Source organism: Mustela lutreola, chromosome 9 (genome assembly GCF_030435805.1).
Source record: "Mustela lutreola isolate mMusLut2 chromosome 9, mMusLut2.pri, whole genome shotgun sequence".
Classification (NCBI taxonomy): domain Eukaryota; kingdom Metazoa; phylum Chordata; class Mammalia; order Carnivora; family Mustelidae; genus Mustela; species Mustela lutreola.
The window spans coordinates 15,457,929-15,474,975 of record NC_081298.1 but is presented as its reverse complement, the minus strand read 5'-3'; the positions used below and the strand labels follow the sequence as shown (position 1 = coordinate 15,474,975).

General features: G+C 46.8%; 1 protein-coding gene across 4 annotated transcripts in view; it reads left to right on the top strand.

The window, feature by feature from the left end:
- PKIG (cAMP-dependent protein kinase inhibitor gamma) overlaps positions 1 to 17,047 on the top strand; it is a 100,972-nt gene that overhangs the window by 66,227 nt on the left and 17,698 nt on the right. For 3 of the 4 annotated variants that reach the window (XM_059133088.1, XM_059133090.1, XM_059133091.1), the window contains one exon: positions 11,674 to 11,743. In XM_059133088.1, the coding sequence (XP_058989071.1) occupies positions 11,674 to 11,743 (70 nt within the window). Of the gene's footprint in view, positions 1 to 2,164; positions 2,565 to 11,673; positions 11,744 to 17,047 lie in introns of those variants that run through there. The other variant, XM_059133089.1, reaches the window with a different exon arrangement.

Here is a 17,047-nt window from a genome sequence, read left to right as displayed (position 1 = left end):
AATAGTTTTGAACTTGTAGTGTGTGCCAGGCACTTAATCCAGACAAGAACCTTTTATGTTAAGTGCCATTATTATTCTCACTTTACATAGAAGTTAACTTGCCCAAGGTCATCCAATGCTGGAAGGTCCAGGGACAGGAAGGAAACTCAGGTCTCTCTGAGCTGGGAGCAGGCTCTGAGTTAACTCCCGTTAACTGGAGTTCTTTTCATTCTACCACAGCCCCACACGGGCTTATGGGAGAGCCTTCAGACTGGCAATCTGCCTCCTAACGTATAGTCTATTTGCTTGGTCCTTCCTGATTACAGCATCAAAGAGTTCTGAGAATTAAAGTTTTGGTTAAGTCACAAACTCCCACAGCCTTACCTCCACTTCTAAGTAGTTTCTTCTTTTTCTAAAGAACTCCAATCCCAGCTTCTCATCCAAGTAGGTTTAAGACAAATCAGATCTGCCTTTTGGAGGAAGGGGTGACTGAAGCCCAGACTTCCTTCGGGTCACATGGTATTTGGGGAGCAAAGCAAGTGAGTACCCCCTCTTACCTAGTGGCCTGTAGTGTTTCCTTTAGGCAATAGATTGACTACTCCCCCCAACCCCTGGCCCCAACCTGGCTGAACCCACCTCTTCCCCATTTAAAAAAAAAAATAAGCTTAGTTCATTTTTCTAAGTAGAAATGATTCCATTTAAAAATAGCACTGGCGGGGCACCTGGGTGGCTCAGTGGATTAAAGCCTCTGCCTTCCGCTCAGGTCATGGTCCCAGGGTCCTGGGATTGAGCCCCGTGTCTGGCTCTCTGCTCAGTGGGGAGGCCTGCTTCCTCCTCTCTCTCACTCTCTGCCTGCCTCTCTGCCTACTTGTGATCTCTCTCTCTGTGTCAAATAAATAAATAAAATCTTAAAAAGGAAAAAAAAAAAAAAAAGAAATAGCATTGGCATGTGTGCTGGACTAAGTAGGAGTTAAAGACTCAGTTTCCATATCTGCCCCTTTAATCTTGAGCTGTGTGACCTTGGGCATGTCACTTGGCGTCTCTGTTTCATTTTCCTATCCAGGAAAAGCAGATTAGTAATTCAGCGCCTGGGTACTAATTCTCCTAAAATGAGAATCAGATGAGATTACGTAGGACAGCGAAGCTACCGTCTATCAGCACTTAGTATGTGCAGGTGCTTTCTGGCCCTTGCATGTGTTCTTTAACCCTCACAGTCCTGAAAGGGAGGCCCTATTACCCCAATTTACAGTTAAAAAAAAAAGTTCAGAGAAGTGAAGTCACACAGGACTCAGATCTATAGCTCTGGTTCCCAGATCGCTGTTCCCATAGGCAGTGTACATGTCACACTGCTTCGCTCTGTACCCAGAAGCGCAGAGTTTTTTTTTCTCTTCGCCTGCAGGCACTCCACAAATGCAAGAGATTATTATGGTCGCTCCTAATCACTGCTGTTCCATGTTAATCCCTAAGGACAGCTCTCCTGCTCCTTTATCTTATCGAGTAGTTTATGCTGCCTCTTTCCATGTCCCGCAGGCCTTGTTCAGTGAATTCTTTGGGGTTTTCTCCCAGAGAAACAGTTCAGCTCCACCGCAAAGGGGGTTGAAGGAGCCAGGCTGAGCCTGACATCGTGGGCATTGGCCTCTGACCTGCCGAGGGTTCTTCCCTCCCTCAAGCGTGTAATCCGCCAGCTTGTAGTATAAGTATCTTGCGTCTGCGTATAAGCTCCTCAGTCGTTGAATTTCAGAAGTGGAAGACCCCCAGACCATCATTTTATTGATGGGGAAACTGAGGTCACGGTAGTTAGGAGTGTGATTCCTTCAGTTAGGAGTGTGATTGAGGCCAGAAAGAACAGAGTTCTCTGGGCAACAGACCAGTGCTGCTTCTGAGCCTTGCACTCGGGCACATGTCACCTCCCCTAAGTGAAGGACAAACATAAGACCAACACACACCTCGGAAACTTGGGGAAACGGAACAACTTGGAACATCGAACTGGAGGAAATGAGGGTGGGGCGGAGTGGGGGTGCCAATCTCCACCCTAACGACGGTATTACACACCAGAAAAGTGAGTTAAAACACAGCAAAGCAAACCAGATCGCTCTCACTCAGTGGTGACTAGAGGCAAAGGGACTTACACCAGGAGCCCTGGCCCAGTGAGTGGATAGGAAGCCTTTTGTCACTACGTCTGCGCTGTTGAAAATTGAAGGAAGGATGTTAGGCAAATGTGACTGCGTGGGATGAAGTTACGGTCTCCCAGCTCACTGTCCAGAGGAAACGGATCTCCCCCGTGGACAGAGAGGTGGAAACCGAGCAAGAGAGCTGAGTGGTTGACATCATCAGGCTGAGCATTGGGTTACAACAAATGGGGACTTACTTGGCCCGGGACGTGGGAAACACCCACTAAAACCTCGAAGTGCATTTCATTTAGAGACGCCGAGAGGGAGAGAGGGCAAGAAAGAATCCAGACTGCACCGCTGGCCTGGTCTGCTAATCTCGCTACCCTCAAAAGGGAGGCGTTTTGAATGCTGGTTTCTTAAATTCTCCCTTGGCTTGGACTGAGGAGCCCTGGACCTTGGAGAAACTCTGCTCTTGTAAGTAGAACTTTATTCTCCACCATCACCCCCACAGCCCTGGGGAGAGCAGGGAGGGAGGCAGAGCTCTCCGGAGGGCTTGGCTTGCTTCACAGCCTGTCGGTCAGAAAGTGTCTATTTTTATATTATGATATATTATTGCTCTGCAAATTATGGCTTTGTCTGCAACTGCCTGGAGCTAGAGTCTGAACTCAAGTTCCACGGATGGGCTCCATTCAAACGCTGTTTGAATTTTTACCCCAAGAACACGGACAGATCGGCTAGAGCTTTAAAAGCAGCTCGTTGCCCTGAAGATAGGTGAAGAAGTTAAGTCCTTCATTAGACAACGGGGTTTGTAAAACCTTTAGTTTTTTCTCCGATAACCAAGGCAGTACAAACAATTTTAGACATCCTAGAAAGAAGTGTCTCTGAAAGTGACAATTCCCTGTAATCTTCCCCTCACAAATACAAGATTGGTATTCTAAATGCAAGATCTAGAAAGGGTTGGGTTTCTCAAGTTCGCTTATCACAGGCATCCCCCTGCTGCGGCAGCTGGGCGGACTCCGCGGCAGCTGGGCGGACTCCCGAGACCGAAAGAAGCGTCGGGAGACTTTAACTTTGGCTTCGTGGTCTTTTTATTGCTTCCTTTTTAAAATTTGCTGTTGATGCCTAGAAAGTAAACAGAACAATCGTCTAAGTTAGCACTTCAGCATTTTCTCTGTTGGGGTCTGTCCTCAGGTCTTTAAGCCAGGTGCGCCCTTCCAAGCAGTGCGGAGGAGAGGGGAGGGCCTTGTTGCCCTGGGCCCCTCACCCACAGGCGCCCAAGCTGACCATTCTCCCTCCCGGGGTGTGCGTGTGTGCGGCACAGGGTTTGCAGCTGCTGCCTGCGACCCACCTCCCCTGCCTGAAGGTCAAAACAGTTGGGAAATCACGGTTAAAGGGGAAAGACTTCGACTTTAAGAAACAAAGGGCCAGCCATGGAAGGTTTGCAGCCTGAGCGAGTGTTTCACACTCTAGGCCTGTTTCCTCTTTTGTACCTAAATAAAGGGACAAAACTAGATGATCGCTATATTTTGGAATTCAGCTTGAAATGAACCATCCGTATCTCTTCTGCTTGCAGAGAATCCTGGGCTTGAGGATCAAAGTACTCTTGGTTTCCAGTATCCCAGAGTGGCTAAAAACCGGCCCCTAGAAGGACAATTAAAAGAGGATATAAAACAGGCAACAAAGTTACTTTTGAGTTTTTCATAGTTTTGTAAGGTTTGGTTTTCTTCAAGAAAGATTGAGCATGGTGTGCAGGCACATGCACGGTGTTGGGGAGAAAAAGAATGATCCCTATTGAGTGTCTCTTAAGTGCTCAACCCCACGTGATGCTCAGCCTTTTCCATAACCTGAGGTGGTCAGTGTCCTTGCTCCTAACTCCACTGACTGAGGGTTAATCTCCATGGTATGTTCCCATATCACCGACCACCTTCCCAGTTCAGGTGAACGGGATTACTTCACATAAATGATTATGGTTCACATAATTACTGGCAGAACTTCATTCACTGTCTCCCCCAGACCATGTGTCCCCTCTTGTGAGTCTGTCTCATCCATTACCAGAACCCCGTCCCCTGGTAGAAAGGTCCAGAGGAGACCGGGCATACTCAATTTTAACACAGAGCCCACCCTCCTAGTCCCTAGCTTGGCAATAAAGAGAAGAGGAAGGGAAAATCTCTCTGGACCCTTCCACCTCATGTCACCTAGACACGACGACCGCTGCTTCAGGACAGCGTGGCTGGGGCCAGAGTGCAAAGAAAAGCAGAAGGTGGTCAGATCTTGGATTTTTGAGTGGCCAGGGGGCCAGGTGTTGGCAGTTTAAGAGATTTCTGTCTTTAAGGCTACCAGAGTCTCCAGCCCTCAGGAAAATGCAGTATTTAAAAACTGCTTGAGTTAAGATGGTGGTTACCAGGAGAGTTCTCCAAGCCCCTTGGCGTATCTGAGTGTTTTGGTCTTCTCCATGGCTCAACCCTTTGAAAGTGGACCGTTGCTACCACGGAGCCACGCATGGTCTTGGGCAGGGGGCCCAAGGCTCTCTGCCTCAGCCCAGCTGCTCAAGATCTCCAGACTTTGGCTAATTAAGAAAATGGTCCCAGCGGTGCGTGGGTGACTCGGTCAGTTATGCGTCCGACTCTTGATCTCAGCTCAGGTCTTGATCTCAGGGTGGTGAGTTCCAGCCCTGCGTTGGGCTACATGTTACCTATTTGAGGGAAAAAAAAAAAGAGAAAAAGATGGTCCTTCTTCCAGAGACGGTGGGGAGGAGGTGATATTTTGAAAGGAAGGTATGTGGTTTGGGTTTTTATTTTTGTTTGAATTTGAATGTCTTTAGCAGGATTGTTCTCCAGTTTAGTACTGTCTGTGTCATTTGCTTGCCCATCTGGCACCATCTCTGCTCTCATGCCTGCCACTTGGCCCCTGTGGAGGTTTACCTTCACGACCTCTGGGCTGGTGGGTGTCCACAGTCCCTGTTAACTTGAGACTGTGTAGAGGTCAGTCAGAAGCAGTGAGAGCTCTGCCCTCACCATCTCCTAGTAGAGACATCTCGTACAGATTACCTCCTAGAGCCTGCTTCTCTTCTGAAAAGTGTTGGGGGGGTCCACAATTATAACCTTTCTCCAGGGGTGCCACGAGGATGAGACAGGATAAAGCTCATAGTGCATCTGGTTGGCACAAAAAACATGCTTGGGGTTGCCTACTTTATGGTTTCCAGAAAGAGAACGCTGGCCAATGTATATAGGGCCTGGCCCCGTCAGTCACAGGATGCTATTTGTATGAGGGACATGGTGTCATCTCTGAATTGATCAGAGCTCCCATGCTGGCTCTTTCAGCCAAGCCTAAGCACCATTTCCTATCACTCAGTCGGGTGCTCAGACCAAAGCCAGAAGTAGGTGCTGTTCTCCTGGGACCCGAGGATGCTAGCCCAGCCACTTAAGGAAGAAACTGGTGGCAGGTGTTATTCTCTGAGTGTGACGAGAAGCTGAGTTCACCCAATTAACTCTGCTGAGTGTTTTCACAAGGGGCCAGAAGTGATTCCTAAGTGGAGACAGACGTGGAAAATCTCAAGTTCTTGGAAACAAGTCATTAATCATGACCCGAGGCCGAGCTCACTACCTCCTGGAAGTCTTTCAGAAAGGCCTTATGAAAACTTTGAGCGCCTTCACAGAGTGGTTTCTTCAGAAGCCGCGATGCTGAGTGATTGTGAACAGCAGATTGAAATGCATTGGCTCTTGCTTGAGGAGGCCGGCGTTTCCTAACTTGATTTAAAAAAAGTCTCTTTAATCTTCCAAGAAATGACTACTCCTCAACTGCGCTTTTCCGAAATGAATAATGGACCTTCGGGGACATTATAAAAATGCCTTCTTATTATGTTCCAGGGACCTAGGTCAGTCATTATGTTTAGGACTTCATAGGCGTGATCTCTGCCATTCAGTAAATTACACGGGAGGCGGACTAGTACAAAGCACTAGGGTGTGTGGAGGAACAGGACTGTGAGGAGACAGCCATGGCCTTGTGAGGTTCTCCTCGCATCAGGAAAGACAGGCAGGTCAATGAACAGTTGAGCTGCACCAGCATTTAGCAGCTGGGGATCCTGGTCTTGAGCTGGTTGGTTAACCCCACACTTACCCTCCATCTCCTGGTTCTCAAGAGTTTTGCCAGCATCTGCATTAGGGAGAGATGAGAACTGTGCCCTGCAGAAGCTTTTACTCCCGGCCCCTTCCTGCCCAAGGCATCTGAGGAAGGACGGGAACTCTTCCTGATTAATTGCAGGGGGGACCCCACCCCGGAGGACCCAGAATCTGCAATCCCAAGTCGAGTAAGGAGACATAAGGACGGATGATTCTGCGGTCTAAGATTGTCACTGGATTTTTCAGCTGGTTTGTTTTTATAACATTTATTGTGGTAGGTTTTTTTCCCCCCCAGATTATGAAATTAGAACATGTTCATGGAAGGAAAGCTAGATAGTACAGAAAAACACTTAAATCATCACCCAGTGGTTTCATGTCTCTGGTTTTTTAATAGGGCATGGCTAGGTCAAAGGGGAACTGCTTAGATCTCCTACACATATCCTGGTTTGGCTCCAGAAAGTTTCTGCCCGGGTAAGAAACTCCCCTTCAGCAGTACATGCTTGTCCTGGCTCACCCTCACACTACCATTGCTTTCCAGGTTTCACTTCTCATTTTCTGGGCAGAGCCTCTGCCTATCCAAGGTGCTCAAGGCTTGCTGGGCAGTCCCCTAGTAGGAGAAGCCGTTGTCTGTGGTTGACCAGAGACTGTAGCCTTTCTTCGTATTTCCCTGTGTCGGTGCAAGAATTCATCCACTGTTCAGAAGAACCCTTGTGTTCAGGCATTACACAAGGCACGATAGGGAATACCAAGGTATATTAGACTTCTAAGTAGCTTGTAATCCGATAGGAAAAAAAAAGACTCCGGTAACTCTCACACATGTCATCATGTGCCGTGGAAAGCCTGAGAACGCGGCACACTAGCATCTGAGTCCAGCCTTCAGCTCAGTCTAGTTTTAGCTAATGCTCACTGAGCACCTCCTTATCTGCCAGGCACTGAGCAAGGTGATAGTGAACAGTAGGTCATAAAACAAGCAGGATCCTTCTTCTCACTGTCATTCACAGCCAAGGACGTATGGTTTTATAAAGTAAATAAGTAGGAATGTGGTCAGGGCAGGCTTGCTTGACAAGGCAGTGTTTAAACTGAGATGAGGTGCTTATTAGGCCAAGAGCGGAGGCAGGAGGTGGGGAAGAAGGGCATTGTGGGAAAGGATAATCCAGGTAGGGACAGGTACATGAGGGTAAGGGCCCAAGGCAGGAAAGCATGTGGACTGTTGGAGAGCCTGAAGGGAAGCCAGCGTGGCTGAAGCGTGGAGGGGAAGCGATCTGAGCAAGAGGCAGAGGTGAGGCTTCAGAGAATTAGTCAGGGGCCTGATGACAATGATTAATCAGTAGGCCTTTGTGGGTGCTATTTGCTGTGTGGGGGATGGACGGAGGGACAGTCGCAGCAGTCAGGGGAGAGAGGATTGGCGTGGGGGTGGCCGGAAGAGGTAGGTGGATTCGAAACTACTAGAGCTAGAAATGTAGTGGCTTCTAGTCTGTGCCAGACCCAGGGCTGGGCCCTGAGGCCGTAGAGACAAAAGATATGCATCCTCTTTCCCTCTGGGCTTTAGCGGTCTAGTGGCCTTGAAGGTTAGGTAGGCTGGGGTGGGCAGAGCCCGGAGCGTGGGGTTTCCTTCCCATAGTCAGCAGCTCTATTCCAGTAAATGAGGAGAGTTTCTCTCTGAGGTGGCGTAGACTATTACGCCTAGACTACAATGTTTTTTTTCCTAAGGGGCAGGAAGAGCTGGTTTTTTCCCAAGAGCCTGCTTTTATTCATTGGCTTGCCTGTAGTTCCCCTTTGTCCCTGTGATTTCATACCTGAGCTCCCTGCTGGGCTTGGGGTTTGGAGACCAGAGTTAGAAACTTGCCCCGTGACTGAAAACGATTGAACTTCTCTGAGTCATTTTCACCTATAAATGGGAGTGATACTGATCTGATACCTGGCTCCTTTAAGGTATCTTAAAATGCTTTGTAAGATCTCAAGTGCTGTAGAAACATGAGGTATCATTATGATTTCAGTGCAATATTTATTACCCATGAAATCACAGTTAAAAGCGAAGCATTCCACCAGGGAAGGCCAGAGTGTACCTTGCACGTGACTCTGAAATGGCAGATTCCATGGAGTCGCTGTCCTTCAAGAGCTTGTCGAGAACGCTGGTCCTCTTCTTCCGCTGGGATAAACCATTTCCTCTTCTCCTCCTCCCGGCAGAATGGTTTGCAAAAGCAAGCCATTTCACTTCTCTGCATTCCGGAACCCATTTGATGTAGAAGCCAAAGCATCTGCTTGGAGACCAAGAGAGCCTGTGAGCAGAGATGATTCCCAGCAGCCAGTTCACTCCCGGGAGTGTATTCAGTTGGTTTGCGGGGAGGAAAGCAGGCAAGGGCCCCGAGCCATGGAAAACAGTCGACAGCACAGAACCAACCCACACACCACCACCTAAACAGGGCGGTTTCAAGCCAGAGTTTTAGGCTTTCTTTGGGATTTTAACATGGGAAATTCTTTTTTTTTTTTTTTTCCCCTTAAGTAATATTTTCCCCCTTCTTAAATAAAAAGCATAAATCCTTAGGAATGAAGTACTCCCCCATCCCCATGAAGCTTTTTAAAAAAATTTGTCTTCCAGCTATTAACGTGTTCTATTTGACCAAAAAAGAAGTTACAGTTAATGGAGTTAATTATCCGATGTAAAGACAAGTGGGTAGCGTTATAACACAGCTTATCAGAGTTTTTTCTCTGCCCTCATGTGCTTGTTATTGTTTTTATCTTCATTAATTTTCCCTAAACTAATACATAGGCTCGTTGTAACTAAACAATTTGAAGATGTTATAAAAGAAAAAGTTATAATCTCTCCTTTCCCCTCACTCCCCATTTCCCTCCTTCTGAACTCAGTTTGGTGTGTGTCTTTTCTTCACGCTCCTGTTGAAGCAGGTGTAGGGTTTGTGTAGATGTGCGGTGGTTTGGTCAGAAGTGGGAGCATACGTTTATTTTGCACTTCATTTTTCCCACTAAATAATAGGTCCTGGGTAGGGATAAATCTAATGCACCTTTTAAAATAGCTTCAGGGCTGTCGACCTAGAGGTCCACAATATATTCAACTGTCTCTCCTTTGACCGATGTTCGAGTTATGTTTTGTTTTCACTAAAAATGTTGTTGCATTACATATCCTTATATACATAGCCTTCTCTACTGGTGCATTTATTTATTTATTTAAATTGATGATAGTGGACACACAATGTTACATTAGTTTCAGATGTATAATACAGTGATTAGACAAGTCTATAAGTTATGCTGTGCTCAGGAAAAAAGGAGCCACCGTCTGTCACCATACACCACTATGGTAATACCATTAACTATACTGGTGCTTTTATTTCTGTAAGTTACATGTTCATAAATAATATTGTATATTAATAATAATATACATATATTGTATGTATTTGACATCTTAATAGAGAATATCCTACTTTATAAAGAGTTCTAGTAATTACATCTTCTCAGAAATATAGGAGTCCTTCCATTTCCCTAGATCTTTACCAATATTAGATATTCTTTCTGTTCCTCCTCCTGCCCTCTGTCTCCCCCTCCACTCTCATTTCCCCTCCTCCCTCCGTCCCGTCTTCTGTCTGTACTGTCTGTGACCAAGGTCATGGCAGAAGGTGGTATCTCACAGACGCTTACCTTGTATTTTCTTTACTACTAGTGAGATTAAACCTTGTTTCATGTGAATTGGTCACTTTATTTTCCTCTTCTCTGAATTTCCTTCACTTTTTTCCTTAGGAATTGTTTGCTTTTTTTCTTAACAAGTTATAGAAGCTATTTATATATTAAGGATTCTATATGTATTGCAGCTGTTTTTCCTGATCTGTTGTTTGTTAAATTTCTTCTATTTTTTCATCATAGTATCTGGATTTCTTGCCTTGTTTAATAATAATTTCCCCACCTCACAGTTATATAAATATTTTCCTAAACATTCTTCCAGTACTTTTATGGCTTTAATTATTTAATCCTGAACCTTTAATCCCTTTGGAATTGTGTTTATATGTAGCGAAGAGGCCAAGCTTTGCTCTAGATATGCCAGCACCATTTATTAAATAAGCCATCTTTTCTGTTCTGCATTGGAATTCCATCTTTGTGGTAATTAAGTTCCTTTCTTGTACCCATTTCTGAACTTGCGGCTTCAGTCCACAGACCTGTTTGTTCTTATGTTACAACCGTATCTTTTTCTTAAGTCTTTATGAAGTAAATTTTTATTATCTCCTTAGACAACTCCCCTATTTACGTCTTTAAAATAATTTTCTTTCCCATTTCTTGGCTAAATTTTGGGGGAATTTATTATTCCATATGAACTTCAAAGTAATTTTACCCATTTCACTCTCCCCCAAAATACTATTTGTATTCTTATTGAAATTTAATTAAAACTATGTAGTAATTTGGAGAGAACATGCTAACTGGTTTGAAACTTAAGTGTTCTATTTCTGTATTTTGTCATTTTACCTTGAAAGCTTTTAATAGGCATCATGAATATATTGTCTCAAACAGTGTTACCGCTTGTCCTGGCTCACAGGGGCCGTGCAAGGTTTTAGTTCTCATCTCTCTTCCATCCTTGACACTCATAGTCAAATGCGTAATATTGTCAAATTTGTGTTGATCTCCCCACTTAGCTTGGTTTCACTCACTCCGTGTTTTAAATTTACCAATACACTAACCTTAATAATTTGTCTCACTGTTGATTCCAAAATCTCACTTGCTTTCTGTGTTTGGTTTCCTTTCTGTTGGAGAATGTTCTTGGAGACTAAATGGCAAACTTTTGCTCAGTCTTTGTCTGAAAATGTCTTTTGCACTCTTGATATTTTAGAATTCTAGATACATAGCATGTATAATGATTATGACAGTTACGTGTGCCTCTTTAAAAGTTTTCAACCAAAACAGAATTTATTCATGTAAAAAGGGAAATTTCGTCTTTCACTCCTTTCCCCCCCAGTTTCCAAGGCCCAGAGAGAGCCGCTTTTCATAGTTTGCTGATGGCCTTGTTCTGTGTAGATACAAATGTGTATGTATACAAATGGTATATTTTTCTAAGCATAAACAATCATGTTTATAACATGATTAGAACAGTCATGTTCATATTTATATTAAAAATGGTGACATATGAAAATGATGACATTTCCTTGTCGGTGCAATGAAATCTTTCTCATTCTTTGTGATGGCAGCCTAGTTTCTCACTGTATTGGGACACTGTAACTTAACTCGTCCTATTAACAGACATTAAACAGACATCTTTTTTTTGCTATTACACAGAATGTTTTACCGAACATCCTTTTACTTATGGGAACATACCTATAGTGTAGATGCCTACATATGTGGCTGACCCAAAGGATGTGCACATTTAACATGATACTAGATACACTTAACTTGTCTTCCCAAAGATTGTTTTAGTTTACAACCCTAGAGTGTGTCTGGCTCTAATTTTTGTTTTTCCTCTGTTCCCTTAGAATTTCCACACTGATTACTCAACAGCGGAAAATCGGAAGAGATGCAAGTAGGAAAAAGAAACTAAACCAGGTGGGTAGTCACACTGTTCTTACCACTCTACTGTCACCTCCCAAGCGTTTCTGTGTAAATAGCTTTCTTTCTGTTTGAGCGAATAAATCGGTCCCAAGTGAAATTAGAAAGGAATTCTGGTCCCATGGAGGTAAAGCAGGCTGGCACTTTGCAGAAGTTATACAATATCACACCCCAGTTTTACAGACCGTTTCTTTATAGCATCAGAAAAACAAGTTACTTCTGGCGGCTCCAAAGAGCGTGGGTTTCTCCAGTCATCCACTTACACTGATGGAATCATGCACAGAAATTATTAGCAAATTTGGGCACGATGCCAGCTTTCCTGTCCACCAATTGTTGCAAAGCTATTCTCATAAAGCCTAGGGCACATTATGGGCATTTTAATACTGTGATAGAGGAGCAAAAGCAAGCAAACCCAGCCTGGAGAAATCAGCACAGCCTACGGGTCTGATGAAGAGAGATGGTGCCTATAGGTCCCCCCACCCCCAGTTGGAAGAGTATTGCATTTCATGAAATATGAATGGCGTACTCTTGGAGTATGGCCACTCTGGGTCAGTGTTCATAATTAGACACTTGTGGGGTCAGTTAATCATTTTTAACAGCCTCTGATCCATGGTTCAGCCCCCTCCCCTCCCCTCCCCACAACTGGCCTACCCTCTTTTGGCTCTGTCTCCCTGCAGTTAGAGCTGAATCTGTCCAAGGCCTAGTAGTCCCAGCAGCTTGGGGACTTTCCCTGATTTCCACCTCTGAATTCCTGTGCTTGGCCTAGCCTGCCCCCAGCCCCTAAGGTTCATCTTCTCTGTTGCTGGCAGAGAGAGAGTCTGGCTGCTGCCCTAGGGCTGGAACTCCCCAGCTGCTTATTAGCAGGGCTTCTGGGCCTTGCCCTGCGGTAGCTTCCCGAGCTACCATGCTTGTGTCCTGCTCTGACTCAGTGCCCCCTGGGAAGCCCCTGGATGCAGCTGTTCGCAGTGACTAAGATGAAGCAATCAGTTCCCGGGACCGCTTGTCTGGCTCGTTTAGGAGGGCAGGTCTCCAGAAGGCCTCTGTTCCAGCTGCAGTGGGAGTTCTGGGGCTCACGGCCACCAAACTTGAGGATGCTGGGGCTGTAGGAAGTCTAGAGCTGGGATTTTTAAACTTTGTTTTTTTTTTTTTTTTTTAAGATTTTTATTTATTTAATTGACAGAGATCACAAGCAGGCAGAGAGGCAGGCAGAGAGAAAGGAGGAAGCAGGCTCCCTGCTGAGCAGAGAACCCAATGCGGGGCTCGATCCCAGGACCCTGAGATCGTGACCTGAGCCGAAGGCAGAGGCCTAACCCACTGAGCCACTGAGCCACCCAGGCGCCCCATAGAGCTGGGGTTTTTAGCCAGGAGTTTATGGTTAGCTTCTGGGATTCAGGATTTCCCCTGTACCTATGGGTACAGTATATGTAAATAGATTTTCCTGCGCCAAGAAGTGTCCTTGGCTTTGCTCAGATTTTCAGAGGTATCTATGACCTCTGAATTTTAAGAAACACTGGTCTAGAGAAATTCTGAAGTGTTGGAGACCACTGTGTCCCCCTGGGCACAAGCCTCCCAGATCCAGGATCTTGAGAGACCTCCCCAGGCCCCTGGGTTTTTCTGTTTGAACCTGAACTGGGACAGATTACTCCGTATCACTGACGCTGAGAGCCTTCCCGGGGGATGTCCCAAAGTCCAGTCCTGAAACCTCATTCCCAGCCCGTTTCATCTCATTGACCGCAGCGGGTGTACTGAACGCTCCAGGCAGGTTTTCCGGTTCCTGAGTCTGTAGCTCAGAAGGATCCCTCTAGGTGGCTGTACTGACAGTGGGGAGAACAGTTGATGGCCGGAACTCAGTCTGGCTCCCCACTGCCCGGAACAGCAATAAATGTTTTATTCACATCATCATCTTTAACTCCCACAACCCTCCATTGAGGTTACTACCGCTGTTTATAAAGGGGGGGACCAGAGGCACAGAGAGATCTAGTCACTCACCAGAGATCACGTAGCCAGTAAGTCAGTAAGGGATATGTGACCCAAGCTCATGAGCTTAACCACCCAAGCTTTCTGGTGAAAGTAAAGGGTATCGACAGTAAAACTAGATTAAATAGCAAAAACAGGGTCGTTTAGGACAGACTGCCCTGTATGTTGTAATAGTGAGAGCGTTGCTGGATTATAGCAGGTACACAGCTGTGATCTTAAATCCTTAAGGAAAAGTTGGCAGTACATTAAAGCATCATATGAGAAGAATTTCTATCCATTACAATTCAGATAAGGGCTTTTTTATAGCTTTACTGAGATATGATTCGTATACCATACAGTTCACCTGGCTATAGTGTACAATCCGGTGACCTTCAGTGTGTTTATAGAATTATGTGTCTATCACCATAATCAGTTTTAGAACATTTTCAGTACCCAGCACCTTCCCAACCCTCCATCTCTCCCCAATCCTAGGCAACCACTGATCTATTTTCTATCTCCAGATGAGGTTTTCATCTTACAAGAGTAACAGTGTGGGAATCTTGGTGATCTGGAGTGAGTCATTCCCTAAGGGATAATTAGACAAATGAAATTGGACTCTAACGTATTTTATAAATGGCTTTATTGGCTAAGAAGCTGCAAGCATGTCTTTGTTATGCCCGAGTTGGGGGTTGACATAGCAAGAAGCAAGTATTTTCTGAGTCCTTTCTACTTGGGGACATTGCCCGGCAAGCAGGCTCTTCTCGGTGCCCCGCTGTAAAGCAGTGGTTTCGTGAGGCTGTGTTTCTCTGCTGGTGTCAGAACCAGTGGTAACTCGGCATGGGAGCTTTCTTTCTGTCATCTGAATCCCTGGTGTGGTTTCTCTGTCCGCCTTGCTGTAGTTGTCATTGGCGTGAAGGCTGCTTGTGTACATGCCTGTCAGTCTTTGAAATTCAGGAGACAGCTCGCGCAGGGTCCTGGCCCTCGGACAACGTCCAGCTGCGAGCTCTCTGGAGCTGTTCGCACTCCATCGTCTTGTCTCTCCTGACTCGTTCGTTTATTCCTTCTTTTAGAAAGCATTTCTTGGACACTCTGCAACAGGTGCAGTGGTGGGTGCCCTGAAAGCTCCTTGTGCCATTTTTACAGCCTGTGGCCTTGTTTCAGCCAGGCTGGTGTTGGGGAGGGGGCATTTGGGTTGAGAGCAGCCAGGGGGGCCGGGAGTTCTCTGATGGGGACGAGACAGGTGCAGTGTCGTCACATCCAGACAAAGCCATCCCCAGAATGCGTCGTCCTGAAGGACGCATACTGAATGGGCAACGAAGAACTGTGGATTCAAGTCCTGATTCACTCAGTCACTGGTGGGGGCCTTCGGTGACTTATGCCACCTCTGTGAGTCACGGTCTCTCCATGGGGAGGGCTAGCTAATGCAGTGCCTCTCAAATACTTTCAGGACCATTGCTGGAAAGAGTATGCACTTATTAAGCGTGGAGTAAATGACCGGAATGCGGGAATGTTCTGTGATTCTCGGAGGTAGGGTAGAGCTTGAACAGGTCAGGTGAGTAGGTAGAGACCAGGGTAAACGACAGAGGAGAGCCTCCCTTTCCTCTCCTTGGCAGCCTGCTCCTGCCACATCAGCCACTTCCCCTCACCTACTCCTAGGGGGGCTCCCACGTTCTCTGCCTCCCTAAGCCCGAGAGGCACCGCCTTTGAGGCCTGAGATCCAGCCGGTCCTGGGAGGAATCCAGGCTCCAGTACCTCCCAGCTCTGTGTCAGAGGCATCTAATTATACGGGGCTACTGTGAGGTAGCGCAGAGGCTGTTACCATGTCCCGAGGCACAGTAGATACACCCCCGAGATGGCAGCCGTCTTAATTTTCCTGTTACTATTCTTACTTGGTCAGGAGCCGGGGCTCAGATGGTTATTTCAATCACTGGCTTGAGAGCGTGGATGTCCTTGAGTTTTTATCTTGTTTGTGGACTGACTCAGTCACGTGACTATATTTCTTGCGCCCCCTCCACATTCAAGAACTACACCGTGTGGTGGCGTTATGGTGACAAACGCGAAAGTCTGGGGACCCGTCCTCTCGGAACCAGTTGGGAAGGCAGTCAGTGAACACCTGTGTCAGCACATGTGTCATGGCAAAGCAGGGTTCTTGTTTTTGCTGCTGGGTCCCCAGCGTATAAACACGTGGGCTCTTCCAGGTTCCACGGGAGGCCGTTCAGTTAGTACTTACCTAGGTTGTGTTTTGCGGATTCTTATCTCTACTCCCGGCTTGAGGCGGTAGGGAGGCCCCGAGAACTTTGTTTCTCCTCCAGCTCAGACAGGAGGATCCAAGTCTGGCCGGCACTGTCCTCCGGCAGGCAGTGTCTATGCCCGGGTGCACTGTATGAGGGGGTCCCCTCACTCACCCCACACCAGGGAGAAAGCTCAAAAACTGGCGTGGAAGGGAAGCATTATGGCACCCAATTGGAAATGCCTATGAGAGGGTAAAATCCAAATCAGAGCCAAATCCAGAGGCACCCTTGTCCTCCAGGACCCCGGAAGGCGCCAGCCACTTTCGGTCTTCCTTCCCCACCAGCCCTGCACCCCGGCACTGAGGCCTCCTGGTAGTCTTTCTGGACACTGGGCAAGGCCCGCCTCTTGCATTTCCTCCCTGGGCCTGGCATGGTTTTCCCAGGTATTGGCTGCCTGCCCGCCTCCCTCATTCCCTCCCTCTCTCCCTCCGGGTCTCCACGCCAGGGTCCCATCTCTGAGGCTCCCTGTGCCCTCTATAGAGAGACCCATGCCTCTCGCCCTGCCTTAGTTTCCCCTTAGTACTTTTGCCACCCAATAATTTATTCTGTGTGCTTATTAGTAGCGTCACTCCACTAGACCTTCAGCTTCATGAGGGCCGAGAGTCGGTTTCGTTCACTGCTGAATCCCCAGTGCCCAGCGAGTGCTAAATACAAAGGGAGGGAGGGAGGAACTTCCTTAAAATTAGTGACGGTATAAATGACTGGCATCCCGAGCCCCGACTCTGCCGTATACATTTTCTTGTTACAGCTCTTAACTACGAAGCTCTTTAAAGAGTCTTAAAACTTTTAAAGATTTCTATACAGAAGTGGTCCCTAAACTCTCTTCTCTCTTCTTACTTGTGTGGACTCCAACACCCTCCCGGCAGCAGCAGAGGCCACTGCCCTGTGTCCCCGCTGCCCTGTGTCCCTGCCACCCCATGTCCCTGCCGCCCCTTGTCCCTGCCTGGTGTTAGTAGAATCCTTGTGGGAGGTGAGGGGCACAGCTTGAAACGGTCTCCTAGCAGTCCTGGTAATTCTGGTAGGCACCACCCACACTCGTCATGAATATTGGGGC